Source organism: Rana temporaria, chromosome 1 (genome assembly GCF_905171775.1).
Source record: "Rana temporaria chromosome 1, aRanTem1.1, whole genome shotgun sequence".
Taxonomy (NCBI): Eukaryota; Metazoa; Chordata; class Amphibia; order Anura; family Ranidae; genus Rana; species Rana temporaria.
The window spans coordinates 499,217,615-499,240,303 of record NC_053489.1 but is presented as its reverse complement, the minus strand read 5'-3'; the positions used below and the strand labels follow the sequence as shown (position 1 = coordinate 499,240,303).

The 22,689-nt window shown below is 42.2% G+C and overlaps 1 protein-coding gene across 4 annotated transcripts in view; it reads left to right on the top strand.

Annotated features, from left to right (window-relative positions):
- Positions 1-21,918, top strand: part of LOC120918840 (WD repeat-containing protein 64-like) — a 73,260-nt gene extending 51,342 nt beyond the window's left edge. For 2 of the 4 annotated variants that reach the window (XM_040330685.1, XM_040330692.1), the window contains 9 exons: positions 2,319-2,469; positions 7,948-8,037; positions 8,144-8,202; positions 12,354-12,495; positions 14,113-14,152; positions 14,345-14,433; positions 16,864-17,021; positions 18,505-18,584; positions 20,964-21,918. In XM_040330685.1, coding sequence (XP_040186619.1) covers positions 2,319-2,469; positions 7,948-8,037; positions 8,144-8,202; positions 12,354-12,495; positions 14,113-14,152; positions 14,345-14,433; positions 16,864-17,021; positions 18,505-18,584; positions 20,964-21,129 — 975 coding nt within the window. In that variant the 3' untranslated portion in view covers positions 21,130-21,918. The remainder of the gene's footprint in view (positions 1-2,318; positions 2,470-7,947; positions 8,038-8,143; positions 8,203-12,353; positions 12,496-14,112; positions 14,153-14,344; positions 14,434-16,863; positions 17,022-18,504; positions 18,585-20,963) is intronic. The other 2 variants (XM_040330700.1, XM_040330707.1) reach the window with 2 other exon arrangements.
- The last annotated feature ends 771 nt before the right edge of the window (positions 21,919-22,689 follow it).

Genomic DNA, 22,689 nt, shown 5'->3' with positions numbered 1-22,689 from the left:
ATGCAGTTCTGTGCGATGCAATTTCAGCCTATTCATTTTTAATGGGCTGAAATCACACCACACCAAAAGAAGTGCATGCACTACTTTTGGAAACTCATTGCAACCGCATCGCAGGGTACTTCTGTACCGTGGAAACCAGTGCGGGTAAACACAGTGGGCCAGATTCACGTATCCTGGCGTATCTTTGTGCGGGTGTAGCGTATCCTATTTAAGCTACGCCTCCGCAACTTAGACGGGCAAGTGCAGTATTCACAAAGCACTTGCTCCGTAAGTTGCGGCGGCGTAGCGTAAATGGGCCGGCGTAAGCCCGCCTAATTCAAATGTGTAAGATGTGGTCGTGTTTTATGGAAATGAATCGGGACCCCACGTAAATGACGTGCTTAACTCCGTAATTTACGCCGGCTCAATGCTTAGTCGACGTGAACGTAACCTACGCCCATCCCCATTCACGTACGACTTACGTAAACGACATAAAAAGATACGCTTGCTGACGTCCATACTTTGCATTGGCTGCGCCTCATAATAGCAGGGGTAACCTTATGCCGGACGTAAGCCTAACGTAAACCGCGTAGCGGGCGCAAGTACGTTCGTGAATTGGCGTACCTACCTAATTTACATATTCGACACGTAAATCTACGGAAGCGCCCCTAGCGGCCAGCGTAAATATGCACCCCAAGATACGACGGCGTAGGAGACTTACGCCGCTCGTATCTAGGCAACAGTGATGCGTATTTGATTCTATGAATCAGGCGCAGAGATGCGAGGCCTCACATTTGGACTTACGACGGCGTATCAGGAGATACGCCGTCTTAAGTCTTTGTGAATCTGGCCCAGTGTGTTTGCGACCTGCGTCTGGGGTGTCTTTAACTTAATAATAACACCAGCTGCAGATCTCAACTGCAGTACGTTTTTAATGTGGTATAGGAAACACATGGAGTGCTGGTTTCCCGCAATGCGTTCTGGTGTGAACTGGCCATTAATATATACAGTATGTATGTGGAGAAGTCAAATAGTAGAAGCAGCTTTTTTATTTATTCAAAGTTTACAGAAAACCAAACATTCATCCTAAAAGCAACACACCAGGGCATAGTCAGTGAACAAGAACTCTGCTGTGGTCTGACCCCAAGACCCAGTTTTTCTCTGTTTGGAGCCCAAATATTAGTTCTTGTATAGTATAGAGAAGATGGAACCAGGCTATCATTTAATACCAGCATATCAAAGAGACATTGGTCTGCTTCAGTCGAAACGTAATGACCGAAAAAGGTCTGCCAACCGGTTCTTTGTCAGCGCTCTCAGTCAATGGCTGGAGTGTTCTGGCGGGGGGTGGCTGTACTAACATTGGATTGTTAGTACAGTGGCCCTGACCTGAGCTCTCCATTTTTTTTCATTTACCCCCATGGGCTGAACAAAAATAAAATAACCAGTAGTGTGTTCGAGGTTTAACAGCGAATAATAATTATTGTCATGTCCAACTAATGTACATACCTGAAACTTAAAGGGGTTGTAAAGGTTTAATTTTTTTTTTATAAATAACAAACATACCATACTTACCTCCACTGTGCAGTTCGTCTTCTGGGGTCCCTTGGCGGCTGTCTTGGCTCCTCCCCACAAGAGCTATCCCCCTCTAGGAAGCGCTCTTCCAAGGGGGTTAGCTTGCGGGCGCGCTCCCGTGTGATACACTCGGCGGCCATAGCCACTGAGTGTATCGCTCGGCCCCACCCCCGGCGCACCGCATCATTGATTTGATTGACAGCAGCGGGAGCCAATGGCTGCCCTGCTATCAATCATCCAATGAAGAGCCTACAAGAGCTGGGGGAAAGCATTGCGGGATCGCACCCACAGAGATTCAGGGCTCAGGAAATTAAAACGGGGGCTGGGGGGGGGGGGGGGGTCAGAGAGTGCAAGGTATTTTTTTACCTTAATGCATAGGATGCATTAAGGTAAAAAAACACAAAGCTTTACAACCCCTGCTTTTTACCAAAACGATGATGGTGTTATGAAAACAATCAGATCTCCTTTAATCATACCCAACTCTATGGCTTATGATCTGAATTAGCCGCTCTGTGGAATGTTTATACGAGGTTCAATGCAAGTCATGCGGGGGATTGATGATGCTGTTTGTTTGTTAAAGCAGTACTACCACAACTGAAAATGCTTCCTTACACCAATGGTCAGTGGAGGTCCCAGGTCTTAGACAGCAGGGATGAGCAATGCCATTTTGTTTTGCTGTGTTACATTGACACAGAAAGGTAGACAGGCTGTTGGCGAGAGGATTATTTGAAACGAACTGCAGTAGATTGTTGTTATTCATTAAACAGACAGAAGGGAAATTCTCCCTGGCTGCATCGTCTTGGAATCTCATGGCTACATCAAACTATGCTGGTGAAGTCTGTGTGTGGAGCCTTGGATCTGGAGATGTATTTTCTCACCTTAAGGTGCCAGAGGGAGAAGAACTTGACAATGGAACAGGTAACAGCTCACCTCCTACTCTCCTATCATCCTATGATTTATGAAATGTTTCACCTTTTACATAACTTTTGGGGCTTGTTTTGCTCTTTGAAGATCTGACAGGTATTAAAGAGTGATACTGCCAAGTTCCAACCCCTGAATGCCTGTTTTTGACAGCCAAACAAACTTTCTAAATGGGAATAACATATTTGGCTTGCGGTTGCACTGAGGCCCCAGTCACTTGCATATTTTGTGTTCTGTAGCAATACTGCCTACCAAACATGGCAGGGAGGATCATTTTTGGCACACAGCAAAGCATTGTGGTATATGTACACCCCCCTCTGGCTGCTTTGCAGCTTGAGCTCCAAGGTATAATACCAAGTATTGGACCTGGGCCATCTAGGGCACAGCATTTATTTGGGCCGCGGTGGTAGAAGCTCTTTGAGCTTGTTTATTGGAGGACACACATTTCCTAGTAAAGTCTCTTCCAGGATAACTTTTTACCTTGTGGGCCATTGCCTTGTGAATTTTTATTTTTAGATAAAATAGATCAACTTGCTGTTTCAACAATCATATGTTTAAAGCCTTCTATTTATTTGTGGTATGTCATTTTATATGCACATATGGCATGTATACAGTATGTGGGCAGATTAAACCAGTTAGTTAGGTGCTGTCCCAGCTGGGAAGGTGAGAGTTAATTCCGGGTCCGGGTCCTTGGTCTTTTCGGCGGGTTTGGCCCACTTGTCCTGTGTAATATAAATTGGGACAACGGCCCAGAGCGAGAGCAGTCGGTCTTCCTCCAGAGGTAGTTGGGGTAGGGAGAATCCCTGGAGAGTTTGAGAGAGTCCCAGCAGACCTGTGGGTTGTGAGACTCGTAAAGGAATGAGGCAGAGTATGAGACCCAGAGGAGCAGGAGGATCTCATCCACCACTGCCCACATGTAGAGACTTCTAACTTGGGGTTCACGCTGAAGACAACAGTGATGGAGAATGCCTCCAAAGGACTTACAGTACATCTACAAGAGAGAGCCTCTGAAGAACTATGATTACTGGAATATGCTTTTGCAGGTATGCCAGGGCAGCACTCTGTAGTTATGGCTAGGAAATAAGGAATGAATATTGCCTTTGTCTGTTGGACTGTGAGATGTTTATTTTGCACTTTGTCTAAGTAAAGTATTGAAACGTTGTCCATGCCTGGTCTGAAGTTACTAAAGATGTGTATAGAAAGTAACTAACCAAACAAATGATATATTGCATGAACAGTATAGGGATACAGTCCTTTAAAACATCACACGGATGTAAAAATTGATAAAGAGGATCCAACTTCCATCCACTAACAGGGATAATGCAGGTGTCTTCAATTACAATCCCACCATCAAAGGTAAGTAAATGGCCGCCTACCAGATCAGTAGGACCCCCGCAGGGATCAAACAGGCTCTGCACAAAAGGATATCCTCAGCTTGTTCCATACACTCAGTCCTGGTCCACACCTCCACAGATGATTCAGGGGACACTGCTGTCTCAGACAAATCTCTCCGGGGATGGTATCCACGTCAGAAAATAATGCAGGAACGTGTGCATGAAGAGGAAAAACAAGTCTTCATAGTGCAGTATTTAGTAAAAAAAGGGGGTCACTTTATTCCACTCAATGGAAACAGAGAATTGCATTTCTCCCTATTGGGCATCAACGGGGAACGGAGGCATAGTGCCTCCGTTCCCCGTTGATGCCCAATAGGGAGAAACGCAGCGTCGGGTGGAGCATCAGCAGCTGACCTCACCACGCTCCCAGCTGATCGGCCCGAGCCGAAGCTGGCTGAACTTTTTGTGCTTAGGTCTCTTAACCTTGTCTATTAAGAGCTTTTTAGATGTCAGTTCTCTGTTTCCATTGAGTGGAATAAAGTGACCCCCTTTTTTTTACCAAATACTGCACTATGAAGCCTTGTTTTTCCTCTTCATGCACACGTTCCCGCATTATTTTCTGACGTGGATACCATCCCCGGAGAGATTTGTCTGAGACAGCAGTGTCCCCCGAATCATCTGTGGAGGGGTGGACCAGGACTGAGTGTCTGTAACAAGCCAAGGATATCCTTTTGTGCAGAGCCTGTTTGATCCCTGCGGGGGTCCTACTGATCCGGTAAGCGGCCATTTACTTACCTTTGATGGTGGGATTGTAATTGAAGACACCTACATTATCTCTGTTAGTGGATAGAAGTTGGATCCTCTTTATCAATTTTTACATCCGTGTGATGATTTAAAGGACTGTATCCCTATACTGTTCATGCAATATATCATTCGTTTGGTTAGTCTTTTTTCTTTTCAGGAGCAAGGACATTTGCATTCATTAATTTTTTTGGTTGCGCACTCATTTGTTTAATTTTCATGTGTTTCCAGCCTAATATTCAGATTTTTTGTATTTAGGTGCTGCACCTATATTCACTTATTTATTCACTTCACTTATCAAGTATATTGTTTTCACCACTTTTTGGTGTCTTTGCAAATATTTTTTGCACTTTGTTTTTAGGGGTTAGCGCGGATTGCTCTTGCTATATATAGAAAGTAACTAGCACACACATAGTCAAAGAGTGGGTCTTAACACGTTGAGGTATGAATATATCAGCATGGAATGGAGTAATGTCAAGACATATGGTTACCTAGAGTATCAGAAGTGTAACAAGTGGCCTGTCAATAGCATGTATCGGTTATAGGTGCCACGGCCTGTAGCAGTAAAGGAGATGTTGTCAGCACTCCTTCTGTCAGCAGTCTGTCTCTCATAGCAATAAGAACAGATTGCACCGCAGAGGTTCCCCATCCTGTACAGTGGTGCGAAAGGTTCAAGTTGAGTGCACTATGAGGCCCACTCCGCTACATGAGAGTAATAGTGGAAAGTGCTGTACAGGTGGTTGTTGAAATTGGCTTAACGTGTCCCTCCAAAATGCAAGTTACAGAGAAGGTTTTTCATTGACACGGGCAACCAAGGGTTAACTGGAAAAAGTATTCACACCCCTTGAAATGTACCACATTTTGTCATGTCACAGACAAAAACATAAATGTGTTTTATTGGGATTTTATGTGATAGACCAACAAAAAGTGGTTCATAATTGTGAAGTGGAAGGAAAATGATAAATGGTTTTAATTTTTTTTTTGAAATATGTGAAAAGTGTGACATGCATTTGTATTTGTATTCAATACTTTGTAGAACCATCTTTTCACTGCAATTACAGCTGCAAGTCTTTTTGGGGATGTCTCTACCAGCTTTGCATATCTAGAGAGTGACATTTTTGCCCATTCTTCTTTGAAAAATAGCTCAAGCTCTGTCAAATTGGATGGAGAGATCTGTGAACAGCAATTTTCAAGTCTTACCACAGATTCTTAATTGGATTTAGGTCTGGATTTTGACTGGACTATTTCAAACACATGAATATGCTTTGATTTAAACCATTCCATTGTAGCTCTGGTTGTATGTTTTGGGTCCTTGTCCTGCTGGAAGGAACATCTGCCCCGGTCTCTAACAGGTTTTCTTCTAAGATTTGTGGAGTACATCACTTAGGCTTCATTTCCATGGACATTATAAAAAATGGGCTGTAAAGCTAGTACAGACGCCAGGAAAAAAGCGGCGTTTTTCCCGTGATTTTTCCCGCGTTTTGCATTGAATTCAATGCACGTTTTGCCGCGCTAGTTTTCAGCCGTGTTTTTCTGTTTCTATTCAAAATCAATGGTTCCCTATGGGAGCCCATTGATTTGAATAGAGGTCGCACCAGAAGTCGGATCAAGATGATCCGACTTGCGGGGCGACTGGTGTGCAGAGAATCTGGAAGGAGAACCCCGCACAAATTAAAAAAACATTTGCATGAGGTTCCCCCCAGGATGATACCAGACCCTTCAGTCTGGTATGGATTTTAAGGGGAACACCTACGTCGAAAAAAACGGCGTGGGGGTTCCCCCAAAATCCATACCAGACCCTTATCCGAGCATGCCGCCCGCCCAGTCAGGATGGGGGTGGGGACAGACGAGCGCCCCCCCTCTCCTGAGCCGTACCAGGCCGCATGCCCTCAACATGGGGGGGGGTGGGTGCTTTGTCCCCATGTTGGCTTACAGCTTACAGCTCTAACGCTGGAGCTTCAGAACGCTCTGGTCCTGTTTTTTTTTTTGCAGCTTAATAACGGCTCAGCCATCTACAGCTCAAAAACGTCATGGTGGGCATGAGGCCATAGACTAACATGGAGAGCTGTTTTAAGCTGCAAAAAACGCTCAGAAAAGTTCTCTGAATAATGCTCTCCTAGCCCAACCTGTCAGTTTAGGTAGACGGCCAAAACTTGGTAGGTTTGAAGTTGTGCTATACCCTTTCCATTTTCGAATGATGGATTGAACAGTGCGATCCTTTTAAAGTATGGAATATTGTTTTACAACCCAACTGCTTTAAACTTCTCCACAACTTTCCCTAAACCTGTCTGGTGTGTTCCTTGGCCTTCATGATACTGTTTGTTCACTAAGGTTCTCTAACAAACCTCTGAGGGCTTCACAGAACAGCTGTATTTATACTGAAATTTAATTACACACAGGTGGACTCTATTTACCAATTAGGTGACTAAAGGCAATTGATTCTATTAGATTTTAGTCTGTGGTATCAGAGTAAAGGGGGCTGAATACAAATGCACACCACACTTTTCAGATATCTATTTGTAAAAAAAAAAATGAAAACCATTTATCATTTTCCTTTTAATTCACAATTATGTGCCAATTTGTGTTGGTCTATCACATAAAATACATTTATGTTTTTAGTTGTAACATGACAAAATGTGGAATATTTCAAGGGGTATGAATACTTTTTCAAGGCACTGTACATAGTGGACATTCATCTCTAAGGCCCCGTACACACGACCAGTTTCCTCGGCAGAATTCAGCTTCCGATCGAGTTTCTGGCTGAATTCTGCCGAGAAACCCGGCCGTGTGTACACTTTCGGCCGAGGAAGCCGACAGAGGACCTCGGCGAGGAAATAGAGAACATGTTCTCTATTTCCTCGTTGTTCTATGGGAGCTCTCGGCCCGCAGAGGTCCTCGGCGGCTTCAGGGCTGAACTAGCCGAGGAACTCGATGTGTTTGGCACGTCAAGTTCCTCGGCCGTGTGTACGGGGCTTTAGAGTAGGGGCCTGTCTTAAGGTTGAGTCTTCCCCTACAGCAGTCACAGCCTTTTTCCCAGGGCAATGGTGAAGACAGAACAATGCAAAGGTACCCCATTGTGTGTGTGTGTGTGTAAAGTGACCCTGTAACAAAGTGCTTAACGTAGCCCAAAAGAACCTACCCCAAGTTAGGCCTTCTATGTGACCCTTGCCGGGCACCCAATGAAGAGGGATACATGGAGGACGTGACAAACCACCACCCTTTCATTACAAGTATTTTTGCTCATTACATAAACAGGACTCTCTTATTTAAAGACGAACTCCAGCTAATGTTTCTCCACTATACATTTAATAATGTATTTGCTTATGACTTTTTTGTGTAGATGACTTGATCATCAACAAAGTTCTTTTCATGGGCTCAAGAGTTGAGAGAGGAAATGAAGCTGCAGTTTTAATAGCCAGCGGACCTAAAGGTAAGCTCACATTATAAATCATAGAATAATAAAGTAAGGCCAGAAGATGCTTGCTTGGACCAATACCAGTTACCTTTAACTGCAAATATGCCTTTGTTTGTTTTAGGCAATATTACATTCTGGAGTATTGCTGATGGGGGCAAAGTCTTTGGAAGGTTTGCAGGTGTAAGTAATTCATGCCAGGGTACCCAAACAACATTTTATGATGTGCAGTTTGCTTTTTGCAATTCAGGTGGAGATGAACACGGTTCAATGGTGTGTCTTTCAAGTCCTTCAGGAATTAGGAAAACTCAAATTTATAATTGAGCCTGTGATGTCACCAATTTAAAGCGGTTGTAAACCGCATAAACTTTTTTTTTTTTTTTCAAACCTGCAAGGCAAAAGGCATAATCAGCTAGTATGCACCGCATACTGGCTGATTATGAAATAACTACCTCGGAACGAGGTGAAGAACACTTACCTGGTCCACGCCGAGCGAGATGTCATCTTGCTCCGGCGTGTCTTCCGGGTATCGCCGCTCCAGCGCTGTGATTGGCTGGAGCGGCGATTACGTCACTCCCACGTGTGCACGCGGGAGATTTAAATTCGGCAAGGTCCGGCGGCTGCCGGTCCTTTCGCCGTGGATCCCCCCTGCACATGCGCCGCTGCAATCAGCGGCGCATTGCGAGGGGAATATCTCCTAAACCGTACAGGTTTAGGAGATATTCTTTATACCTACAGGTAAGCCTTATTATAGGCTTACCTGTAGGTAAAAGTGAAAAAAGTGGGTTTTACAACCACTTTAAGTTTCCATATTTTTGTGTGATGCAGGTAACAGTAATGCTGAACCACCTACCCTCTAGTTAATTCTCTATGCTGATCTTATTATATAGATAGAGATTAGATGTTGCCACCAGAGGTTTATCTAAAAGACCCAGCAACAACTACCATAGGGGGTAGGGGTGTAGGGGACTTTTTTTCCCACAGCAGATTGCGTTTTGCGTATAACAGACTTCAATGGACCCACACCAAAAACATAGGTGTTGCGTTTTTGATAAGTTTTGCTTTTTTTTTTTTGTAATAGGAAAGTATGACAGTTCTGTTCATGGAGTGCAACTTTGATGTGACCTTACACTCTGTGGCACTCAAATCGCATCAGAGTAGTGCAGAAACCTTTATGTGGTCAAAGTTGCATGTTGGGGTTAGGGTTAAGGGCTAGGGATAGAGTTAGGGTTAGGTTTAGTGGTAATGGTGAGGGTTAGGAGTAATTGTTGGGGTTAGAGTGCTGTTAAAGGGGTTGTAAAGGTACCATTTTTTTCCCTAAATAGCTTCCTTTACCTTAGTGCAGTCCACCTTCACTTACCTCATCCTTCGATTTTGCTTTTAAATGTCTTTATTTCTTCTGAGAAATCCTCACTTCCTGTTCTTCTGTGTGTAACTCCACACAGTAATGCAAGGCTTTCTCCCTGGTGTGGAGTGTCATGCTCGCCCCCTCCCTTGGACTACAGGAGAGTTAGGACGCTCTCTACGTTGCAGATAGAGAAAGGAGCTGTGTGTTAGTGGGCATCCTGACTTTAATGTAGTCCAAGGGAGGGGGCGAGCACGACACTCCACACCAGGGAGAAAGCCTCGCATTACTGTGTGGAGTTACAGACAGAAGAACAGGAAGTGAGGATTTCTCAGAGGAAATAAGGACATTTAAAAGCAAAATGGAAGGATGAGGTAAGTGAAGGAGAACTGCACTAAGGTAAAGGAAGCTATTTAGGAAAAAAAATGTACCTTTACAACCCCTTTAACCCTGACCCTAACACTTACCGTTAAACATATCCATAACTCTAACCCTAGCCTTTATCCTAGTCCTAATCTTACCGCTAACTGTAATGATTATCGATAACCCAAATGATTAAATCTAACCCTTAACCCTAACATGCAACTTTGGACACATAAAGGTTCCTTTACCACCTTGATGTGACTTGTGTGCCAGAGAGTGTAAAGTCGCATTAAAGTTACACTCCATTAACAGAACTGTCATACTTTCTTATTAGCCCAAAACTGTGCAAAATACAGGAGGAGCATGAACAATAACATTATCACACAGTTAAAGAACAAGCTATTGGCTTGTGTTTTATTCAGCAGCCTGCACCTTACCCAGATATGAAGTGCAACCAGTTCGATAGTCCAGTTGACTTTTAGCAAGTGAGAGAGGAATGGAATATAGAAAGAGAGGATTTACAGGCATTAAGAGGGACAATTTGTTTTGTTGTTGCTAAAAATGGCTTTTTATTTTCCCATGGCAATGTAATTCTAGATTTTTATGACTAGATGTACTTTAAAGTTGCAAGTAGCCTTTTTTATTCTTTACACACAGTGAACAAAAATGGTATTGGCTTTTTTACTATATCATCAGGTACATTATTCCCAGTCGGTGAGTGCTTAGTTTTATAGCGTATTGCAGCTGTACTTACATAAATAAAATTGTAACAGAATACTTTTTCAAAGGCACGTATCATGCTCTGGAAAACGTGTTACAATGCAACACAAAATAGCGGAATAACAGATAGCAATTGTTCAAGATATCTTTTCAGGCTGTATCCGTTTAGTAGCCGTTGTTAGAGTTTCCAGTGCTGTAAAGTACATTGTCTCTATTTAAAGCTTTACTAGAAAAAAACACAGGGAAATATATAAATATATGAGACAGAACTTGAAGCAACCTTATAAAAACTATTGTTTTTTAACCACTTGTGTATCAGCCAGAGATACCCTTTTTTTCCAGGCCAGATCAGTGCTATGATAGTTTGGCTTAAAAATACTCCTTCATGCAATTGTCCTCAAATATATTTCATGCAATTTTTTTTATGGTATTTAAAAAGTGTATTTATTGAAATGTTTTAAATACACAGTATAATAACTGCATTGAACTAAGATGCGGGAGAATGGGGGGAAGTGTTTTAAAAGAATCAATGGGGATTTACTAAAGGCGAATTGACTATGCACTCTGCAAGTGCTGCTGCACCCACCCTCTCCAGAACAAAGCAAATGAGGTGGAGCTTCACTTTGTGAAGAATACCCCAACAAGTGCAAAAAACAAAACAGCATTTTGCCTGCACATGATTGGACAATGCAAAACAGCAGAGCTTTACCACATTTACTAAGCTTTGGTAAAAACAAATGCAACGGCACTCCCAAAGTGCACAGTACATCTGCCCCCAGCAAATCCACCCCAGTGTCTTTGGTGGTATTTATTGATGTTTTTTTTTTAAAAGTAGAAAGAAAAAAGGCCTGTCTACAGTCCAGGCCCCCCTAAAGTCGGAAGGACAATACATTGGCCCTTTGTTTAGAAAGTGTGAAGATCCCTGTCTTATAATATTAGCCATAGAGTGTCTTTTGATGCTTTTGTAGATTGTTGAAATTGATTGAAAGGGTTATTTCACCTTTACCAAACCACCTTTACTTGTCTATGCAAGTAAGGGGCACCTGTAAATAAAAATAAACTGTTTTGACCAAAGTTAAATAATGCCCTTGCTAGAGGTGTAGGCCATTTACGTGCCTCCCAAAGTTCAGCTGAAAAAGTCCCTGAGTTGGCATCACCCCATCATGCCGTGTTGCTAGGATGTTGTTAGGACATTCTCAGCTGACTTAAACCGCTTGCATGTGCTCTCTCTGGCCCGTCACCTTAGCTCTGATCTCAGCAATGCTGTGACAGGGAAGACAGAGGAATGCACATTTGTAGGGGTTTGAGAGCTCATTCTTGTGATGGTGGGGGTGAGCAGTAATAGTTGAGGCCCCGTACACACGTCCAAGGAACTCGACGTGCCAAACACATCGAGTTCCTCGTCGAGTTCAGTGTGGAAGCCGCCGAGGAGCTCGGCGGGCCGACTTTCCTCATTGAACAACGAGGAAAAAGAGAACATGTTCTCTTTTCGGCCCGACGAGTTCCTCGTCGGCTTCCTCGCTGAAAAGTGTACACACGACCGAGTTTCTCGGCAGAATCCAGCTCCGACCGAGTTTCTGGCTGAATTCTGCCGAGAAACTCGGTCGTGTGTACGGGGCCTGAGAGTGTCTTAGCAACAAGCCAGGATGAGAAAATGCCATCTCATTTTTTGCCAGGCTTCGGGAGGTATGCAAATTTTCTACAGGTACCCCTTACCTGCATAGGCAGTTTTTTGGTAAAAGTGAACTAACCCTTTAAGCTTTAGTGTTGCAGCGTCTTTTCTAAATTATGAAATGTTCTCCAGAAATGCTTTACAATATGTGGACACCATATAAAAATGGATTATAAGAAAAATAAAATCTCACTTTTAAGTTTTCATCTATACTGTTTCATTTTCTCACTATAGTCACATTACAAGTCTGTTGTGAGTGATATAGCCATCAGTGAAGATGATTCAATCCTGTGTGCAGCTGATGAGTACTTCTATGTCTACATTTGGGATATTTTAGAGTATGCCTTGAAGGGACCAGAGGAAAAACCACCTGTCTGTAAGTTATTTCCCTAAATTTCTGCCTCAATACCGATTTAATATGTAATTTTTGGATTTAATTTATACATACAAAGAAAAGGCTATATATAAACTATGTAATGGCCAATTTACCTTACATTTGCCAGAATCTGTGGACATTCGCAAAACTTTTGCTTAGTGAAAATGACATTCCCTGACATTTGGCAACATTTGTTCTGTAACATTCAGCTTTTAAAATGAATTTATGGTCTCTGATCAATCACCTGTCGCTGGAAACAGACAGCTTCTCCCTAAGTAGATTAGAAGCCACCAATCAAACCAGCACACTGACAAATAACTCCCAGTCTGGGGAATGTCTTTTTAGGGTTTATTGCTGAAGAACTTTAACAGGAGGATGGGGTTTGGGGTCACAGGATAATCCAAAATGTTCAGCAACAACATAGGAGGACACATTTCTTTCTTCTCTCCCAGGGGCTGCTTTCTAGGAAGTAGATGGTTAGAATGTGTAAAGCCACACATCTGCTGACCAGAGGGCAATCCTTGGCCACTGATCTCTTCTGCTTTGCTCAGCTATCAGTCCCCAGTAAGATCTTTACTCTGTATCATTGGAGCTGTCTGCCACTTAGCCTCTATAGGTAGTCTTTCTTGAGGGGGATAACAAAATCCTTCTCCAGGCCAGTGTCCTTCAGGAGGTAAGCCTCCTCAGCAATTCTTCAAAGGCCCTCTGCCCAGTAACCACTGAGAATCAAACTGTAGTCTCTTGTCCCAGCGATTCTGCTAATAGGGGTAGCAGCCCCACGAGTACAGGGATTTTCCCTGAAGAGGAAAGAACCATCCGCTCGGGTCTCCTATTTATCACCTCCCCAGCCACCTTCTTGGCCCCTCTTCCAGGGATTGGTTAGGGCATGATAAATATTCAACTGATTAGTTGAATCTCCCTCCCTATACTCTGGAACCTTCTCCCAGATGCAGGGAGAAGCAATCAAACTCTCAGCTTAGGAACCCTGATCAGGCCAAACCATTTAACAACCACTACACTCCCTACAGTGAAGCCAACAACTAGATTTCTCCTCTTGGCCTAACTAGGAGAATACTACAGCTAAAAGACATGAAACATCACTGTTGTAATGCAGCAAAAGCAAGGAGAGCACATCCCCCATTGAGTCCTATGTGAGCACATACAGTAGGTCTTGGCTGAGGCTAGGCTTTTGTCACTCATACAATTCCTTGCCTTTCGTATAGATCTTCACTAAAATGCTGGATTAGCTAATGTACTGCGATAAAAGAATGTCTGCTAGGGTTGCCTAAAGGGAGCAGTGTGTAGATTTTCTGACACGTGTTTTGTATGAATTAACTTGAGGCAATAATCAGCATTTTAAGAATTTCAGGGATTTTACATTTTAAAGAAAAAACCCTGTGGTTGGCCAAATGTCTACACGGGAATGAACTAATGCATATATTACATCTTTTAGGTAGATGCTTGTGGCAGGTTGTAGCAGTATGGTAATTAGCAGAGGCTGGATTCTCAGTTAATTTTTGACCTCCCTTATAAATATACATCAGCTACAAAAGTAATGCGCTTATAGACATTATTGCATATGTACATTATATTTTTTCTTTTCTTTTCTCTAAACAGTACTGCACTGCTGGAGAGCACATCTTTGTGCAATTAGCAGGTAAGAAAATCATATCCTGTGTATGCAATATTTCATATTTAACTGACAAGAAATGTATACATTTTTATGTAATTTCATTTAGACCTAAACATCATAAATAAAATATATAGAAAACACTATACTCGCCCCTTTATTGAAAATCATTCAATTTATCAATCAACATTGTGTTGTGCTTTTTTGCTATCTATACAGAGTTATACCAGTGGTAAAGCATAAGGTAATAGTCACATCATCCCAAGACTGCACAGTAAAACTTTGGACAATGCATGGAGAATATATAGGTAAGGTGTCAAATTTGTTATTTATGAATGAGGTTGTGTCTGCATGTTTGAATTGGGGTTTCAAATAATCAGAACCACGGAGGCTGTCCTGGATCAGACACTTCAACAAGACACAAACAAGTCAGGGAGGGTATCTTCTGTATTTTTGTCATGGGTATATTTTAAGTTAAATGTATATGACATTTTACATGATGTATGGCAGGATTGTATGCAAATGCCTCGTACACACATTCGGGTTTTCAGACGGGAAAAAGTCAATAGGGAATCCCGATGGGAAAAAAAGAGTGCTGGTTCTTTTTTTTTACCAGCAGATTTTGGCAGTTTTCCCGTTGGAAAAACTGCGAGGGAGCATACACACGGCCAGGATTCTCGGCCAAAAGCTCTCCTCGCAGTTTTCACGTCGGAAAACCTGTCGTGTGTACGAGGCATACGGCTGGGATGGTTCTTTATGATTCTAAGCATTGAAGAATTAATCACCCAACGATTGGATTATGTTTGCCTTTGAGCACCTGTTTTTAGGTACATATCTTTAAAAAGTTATAAGACGGTAGGGGTGTAACGGATCGTCACCGATCCGTGATCCGAACGGGCCACCCCGTTCGGATCGGCACACCCCGCGATCCGCGGAGCGCTCCGGAGCCTAGGCCTAGGAAAGTCCCCGGCTTCGGCCTAGCTCCGGAGCGATCTTGCTCCACCCAGTCTGCTTGCCAGAGCCCAGCGTGACACGCCTCCCCGCCTCCCTGGGGAGGCGTGTCACGCTGTGCACTGGGCTCTGGCAAGCAGACATGGAGAGGGAATAGTAGCAGAGAAGCACTAGTGTGAGAGGAGGAGGGGGGGGGGGGGGAGAGCACATTTCACGGGTGGATTAAAGAGGAAGCAGGTGAGGCTCTTTGGGACTTGTTAAAAGTACAATCTTGATGTTTTTACAGCTATATATATATATATATATATATATATATATATATATATATATATATATATATATATATATATATATATATAGAGAGAGAGAGAGCTGTAAAAACATCAAGATTGTACTTTTAACAAGTCCCAAACAGCCTCACCTGCTTCCTCTTTAATCCACCCGTGAAATGTATGTGTGTATGTGTATGTGTGTATATATATATATATATATATATTACACACACATTTTTTTTTTTTTCCGCTGATCCGAAAATGATCCGATCCGTGACTCCTGATCCGAGGATCGATCCGATCCGTGAGTTTTTTGATCCGTTACACCCCTATAAGACGGTAGTAACTAACAATGTCATTAAACTGGTGCCAGTGGATAAGGCTGTTCATTTTCAAATAGTTTTCTGTATGTCCTGTAGAGCTCCTTTATCTTGGCCATCCAATATATAGAGAACGTCCAACCTAAATCTTGCTTCAACTAGGAGGTAATCTTTGATCCTATCCTTCAACAGTCTAGTACATGAGCCTCACTGGATGACAATGCAGGACTGTGTAGGGACAGAATACTGTTTACCGGTGACTGCGTACTTAGATAAAATATATAAAAATAAAGATATTAGAGTCACATCTAATTACCTGTACTTTGGAGGTTTTGTCATTTCTTATACTTTTATGACATGGCAGTTTATTTAGACCAGTGTTTCCCAACTCCAGTCTTCAAGGCACACCAACAGGTCATGTTTTCAGGATTTCCCTCAGATGAAACGGCTGTGGTAATTACTAAGGCTGGGTTCACACTACTACACTACTTTCATCCTACTTTGCTCTGCTACATTGGTCCTACATTTATCCTACATTGGTCCTACATCCATCCTACTTTCATGAACAGGATACTACTTTGGTCCGACTTCAATGATATTCAATGGGCCTGAAGTAGGATCAATGTAGGACCAAAAGTAGTACAGGGAGCATTTTCAAAGTCGGACCGACTTGTGTAGGACGCTACAAGACGCTCTCATAGGGAAACATTGAACACAGAGCAAAGTAGGATGAAAGTAGTGTGAACCCAGCCTAAGGCTGGGTTCACACTACTACACTACTTTCATCCTACTTTGCTCTGTGTTCAATGTTTCCCTATGAGAGCGTCTTGTAGCGTCCTACACAAGTCGGTCCGACTTTGAAAATGCTCCCTGTACTACTTTTGGTCCTACATTGATCCTACTTCAGGCCCATTGAATATCATTGAAGTCGGACCAAAGTAGTATCCTGTTCATGAAAGTAGGATGGATGTAGGACCAATGTAGGATAAATGTAGGACCAATGTAGCAGAGAAAAGTAGGATGAAAGTAGTGTAGTAGTGTGAACCCAGCCTCAGGCAGTGAAACTGATCAAATTACCTGTGCAAAATAATGGGAAAGCCTGAAAACATGACCTGTTGGTTTGCCTTAAGGACTGGAGTTGGGAAACACTGATTTAGACTATACATTGAGACAGTGATGTGTAATTACTTTCTAGGAACATTTGGACAAGGCAAACCATGGTGTATTAAGCACACAGAAGTCAAGAAGGAAAGCAGCAATAAAAATTGCATCTATAAGGAACAAGTGTCACCTGCTGTGTTTGAATCTAGACAAGAGCCAGAAGAACAAGCACAGGAAAACAATAGCCCAGAGGTAATATCATCAGCCAAATCACCAAATGGAACCACTTGTCAGCCGGTGACATGTAAATGGCCTAATCTGCCACTTGGGATGTACTTTGGGTTGCTGTTTCCACAGGTTCAAGGTGAATCCTGCAGGGTTGGGATTTGCAGTCTTGACCAAGCTTTGCACAGATTTGACAGGGAGAAACCATAATATACTGCATGGCCTTTGAACTATAGCCAGCAGGCTTAGGCATACACCAGTTAGGTCTAATATAACTGATTCAATTTGAAACTGATGCTGGCCAATTTGACACGGATGTATCCTCTGCAATATCCTAATTATTGTAGTAAAACCCCAGCCTGTGTGCTGTTTCTAGTTAATTTTGGGCTAGCCTCGCTAAATACAATTGTCCTGCTGTTGGCTAATTTCCCACTGCTGTGTCATCTCCTGTCTCTTAATTCATGTAGTAAAACATCTGCGTATTCTTTGTCTCTGGTACATTTTAGCCTATTATTCCTAATTAAAACTGTCCAGCTACTAGACAGTTTTACACTGCTGTATCCTCTGCAATATCTGCAATCCTATAGTAAATCCCCAGCCTGTGCTATTTGTCTCTAGTACATTTATGCCTAGCCTTGCTATTAATAAAAATATTACTGCTGCCCAGTTTTACATTGTTGTTTTACCTGTGCTCTCGTAATTCTTAATGAGAGTGTGAAAATGGCCTGCAGCGGGACTGTTTTTCGCCAGCGACCGCCTCAGCAAGATATTTGCCAATTCTTTATGGGCGTCACAGAATTACACAATTTCTTTAAATCTATTTTTTTTTTCAAACTTATGTGGGAGCAGATATATTACCTCGACCTGAGAAAAATATAGCCACACTAGACAGCAGTTAAGCCCAATTTCCCCAGATAAGCTTGGTTGCTTTAGTGACCTCTGGTCCTTTAACACTGGTTAGGATTGGTGAAAGCTGTTATTTGATTGCACATAAGAATGCCCTTAAAGCGGATGTGCCACTAAAAAAATATATTAAAAGCCAGCAGCTACAAATACTGCAGCTGCTGACTTTTAATATAAGGACACTTACCTGTCCTGGAGTCCAGCGCCGTCCGCAGCAGATGACGAGCGATCGCTCGTCACCCTGCTGCTCCCCCCTCCATCCACGGTGAGGGAACCAGGAAGTGAAGCGCTCCAGCTTCACTGCCCGGTTCCCTACGGCGCATGCGCGAGTCGCGCTGCGCCCGCCGATTGGCTCCCGCTGTGTGCTGGGAGCCGAGTGTTCCCAGCACACAACGGGGGACAGACGGGAAGTAAGGAAAAAACCCGTCTTTTGCCCGTATCGTGTGGCCGGAAGTGGGTGCAGATACCTGTCTGTAGACAGGTATCTGCACCCCCCTCCCCCCTGAAAGGTGTCAAATGTGACACCGGAGGGGGGGAGGGTGCCGATCAGCGCGACTTCACTTTAGAGTGGAGATCCGCTTTAAAATATATTTTTTTTGTGTTTCAGGGAGAGGTATTTTCCATCCCAATAGATGAAAAAGACATTGCAAAAGATCTAAGGAAGATAACACACAACTCCAAAAACAGGTAATTGTTTTATTTATCACTGGTTGCCAACTGGGTTATTAACCACTTGCTTAGTGGGCACATAAACCCCCTTCGTCCCCAGGCGAAATTTCAGCTTCCGGCACTGCGTCGCTTTAACTGACATTTGCGCGGTCGTGCGACGTGGCTCCCAAACAAAATTGACGTCCTTTTTTCCCCACAAATAGAGCTTTATTTTGGTGGTATTTGATCACCTCTGCGGTTTTTATTTTTTGCGCTATAAACAAAAAAAGAGCGTCAATTTAAAAAAAATATATATTTTTTTTACTTGTTGCTATAATAAATATCCCAATTTTTTTTAAAAAAAACTATTTTTTTTCTCAGTTAAGGCCGATACGTATTTTTGTAAAAAAAAAAAATCGCAATAAGCGACTGGTTTGTGCAAAAGTTATAGCGCCTACAAAATGGGGAACAGAGTTATGATTTTTTTTTATTATTTTTTTTTTACTAGTAATGGTGGTGATCTGCGATTTTTATTGGGACTGCGATATTGCGGCAGACGTATCGGACACTTTCGACACAAATTTGGGACCATTCACATTTATACAGCGATCAGTGCTATAAAAATGCACTAATTACTGTATAAATGTGACTGGCAGGGAAGGGGTTAACACTAGGGGGTGAGGAAGGGGTTAAATGTGTAGCCTGGGTGTGTTCTAACTGTGTGGGGGAAGGGGGGTGACTGGGGGAGGTGACTGATGCTGTGTCTCTATTAGACATGTGCACAGAAATTTTTTTCGTTTTTTTTTGTTCTGTTTCGTATCGTTCCGTAGGTTCGTTCCCGTTCGTTTTTCGTAAGGCGCCCGTTTTCCTGTTCATTCCCGTTCGTTTTTCGTACGACGCGATTTTTTCGTATTCCGATCGTTTCGTATTTTGGTTACCGTTTTATTTTCGTACATGCGGGATGGTTCGTTATTCTGTTTAATTCATGTTCGTTACTTGTTAGACAATAATTTTCGTGATTTTTCGTCATTTTGTACTTTCGTAAATATATCGCGGGATTCGCGGCACTTTCAACACGCGGCTCATCCATATTAACTATTGTTAAGCCCCATACACTTGGTCAGACTTTTTTAACAACAAACATAAAAACGATCGTTTTACCGAACGTTCGTTCGTTTTTAAACTCCATCAGAAAACCATTTTTGGGTTCCAGGTTCAAAAGTCTAGCCAACTGATCTCTCCCTTCAGACGAAAATCCACAGAAAAGTTTATTTGGCTTTACTGTACTACTGTACTCAGCACAAAAGAGAAGCTGCTTCACTAACTAACTACACTCACTGCCCATTCAAAAAAACGAAAATGACATCTTATAACAAAAGATTTGCATTCTGTATTTTGAAACCAAATTACGAACAGAAAAAAGGAATTCAGAATACAGAATACAAATCTTTTGTTATAAGATGTCATATGAACATACAAACAGAAAAAGGAATCAAACAAAATACAGAATGAAAATATTTTTGTTAGATGTCATATGAACATACAAACAGAAAAAGGATTCAAACAAAATACAGAATGAAAATCTTTTGTTAGATGTCATATGAACATACGACTGAAAATCAAAATACGAACAGAACAAGGATTCAAACAAAATACAGAATGAAAATCTTTTGTTGTAGATGTCATATGAACATACGACTGAAAATCAAAATACGAACAGAACAAGGATTCAAACAAAATAAAGAATGCAAGTCTTTTGTTATAGATGTCATATTCGTTCTTTTGCCGTTTTCGTTTTGTCGTATTTTCGTCGGATCGTTCATTCGTATTTGCGGTTGTTCGTTATGCGACTCATTCGTAATCCCGTCGTTTTCGTATTTTGGTGCTTAAATTTTTTCGTATGTACACATTATTCTGCGGGTACGAAAATGAACATTTTCGTACGAAAATAACATTCGTACGAACGGGAATGCACATATCTAGTCTCTATGTACAAGGGACACAGATCGGTCTCCTCTCCTCTAACAGCACGTGGAGCTCTGTGTTTACACACAGAGCTCCACGTCCCTGCTGTTACCGGCTGTGTCACCGACGATCGCGTGTACCTGGCGGACATCGCGGCCGCCAGGTACACGCATCGGCTCCCCAGCGATGCAGCGGCACAGTGTTTACCCGCGGTTAATGCTTTTAAAAAGACGTCCAAAGACGTCCAGTTGGCACCTGAGAGCCGCGCTGTTGACGTCTTTTGTCAATAGCGCGGGTCTCAAGTGGTTAAACTTTGCCAATACATAGCTGAATCTTACTGACAGCAGTGGTAGATTACATATTTTTGAACTTAGCTAAATTATGGTATACAGCATGTTTTTAGTGCGTTCAGTATCTTGTGTATGTTTGTATGACTCTCATTGTCTTTTTTAGCAGGATAAAAAATGTGGGCTCTAAGCAGTTGGAACTCCAGCAGTCTTGGGGAAGACTCAGTGCTTATAAATCCTTACAGATTTGTGACTTGATGCCAGTGCCAGCTACCATCCGGAAGCCAAACCTAAGAGCAGTACTCAATGACCCATATGACCTGGCATTCTAGCCCTGTTAGTCATCAGTAACTCATGAACCAATGGCTGTTCTAAATTTAACGTGCATTGGGTCTGCCTAAATAACATTCGAGGATGACTGGATGTTGCTGGAGATACTGTAAATGTGATTCCTGCTGAAAAAGCTTTAGTAACCAAAGCAACAGCCTCACTCCTCATGGAGCCAAGCTTTCAGAGAAGGATGCTATGTAATCTTTGTAACAGAAAATTCCACACGTAATCATGGCAGCATACATAAAACAATAAATGCTCAACACAAAACAACAATATATTGTAAAACAGTATAATCATGCATACTTGTAAAACAGGTTTGTAAAGCGATGGTATCACATGGCAGGTTGAGTAAGTGACAATACGATCAAAGAGTTCTGTTACTCCCAGAATTATGGAGCGTCTTACTCCTAATGCACAAATATAACCAACCTATGGGATCCTCTGCTATATAAACCTGTAAAAAACATTAATGTAAAATAAAATTATTATTTTGGTTCATGAAGAATATACAACATAGATGTAATACAATATCTTGCAGTAAAGTGCTAGAGAACACTCAAAGGCAGGTCCCACATCTCTGTTGTACTTTACAGGTAAAACCATATGTACCATTTTAGTTCTGTCATGCTCAATTATGAAACAAAGATGTATACCAGGATATATTTACTCTACTGTATGTAAGATAATTATAATGTTCCTTTCAATATGTGAAGATAATAACATTTATAGTATGCAGGAGGAACTAAACCACTAAGAAGAAAAAAAAGTATAAAGTAATATATTCCAAACTGTGTAGTGTATACTTTCTATATTTTCCAGTGTTTACAGAGATGACAACCTTATCGTGTTCATTTTTCTATATATTATTTTTTACCTATAACATGTTTCAAATTTTTCAAGTTATATTTAGTTACCTTTCTTTCCTGGTTCATTGTTCTCCACTTTGGTATGTCCCTCAATTGTTTACTTACAATTTTAAATTGGCTCTGCCTTTCACCCACTAAGCAAGAGATGGGGTTCATGGTGCAACTCACCACGCAATGCCCCCCTCCTACCCATGAACACACTGCACATGGCACTAGCCCTTGTTCAAGCTCTGAGTACAGTGGCAGGGAGGGTTCTTTAGAAGCTGCTGGGAGAGTTGTGCTGTTACTTATAAATACAAAAGTCGACTTCTGTGTTTTAAGAGAAAGGGGAAAGTGCTGAGCACAGGGCCAACTGTTCTGGTTGAAAAAAGCCCTGCATATTCCATACCTAGCTGATCCCTGTGGAAGTGGAGAATCACAGTAGTAACCACCGCTACTACAGTCTTTTAGGTCCAGTTTCACTGGGCTCAGCAGAGGCCGACCCATAAGGGGCGAAGGGGTGCTGGACTTATAGCTTTCTATGATTTTTTTCCAAGGCTCTAATGCTGCGTACACACAATTGGAAATTCCGACAAAAGAAAACCGTGGATTTTTTTCCAACAGAATTTTGGCTCAAACTTGTCTTACATACACACGGTCATACAAATGTTGTCTGAAATTCCAATTGTCAATGTAAATGGCGCCTCTGTTGCG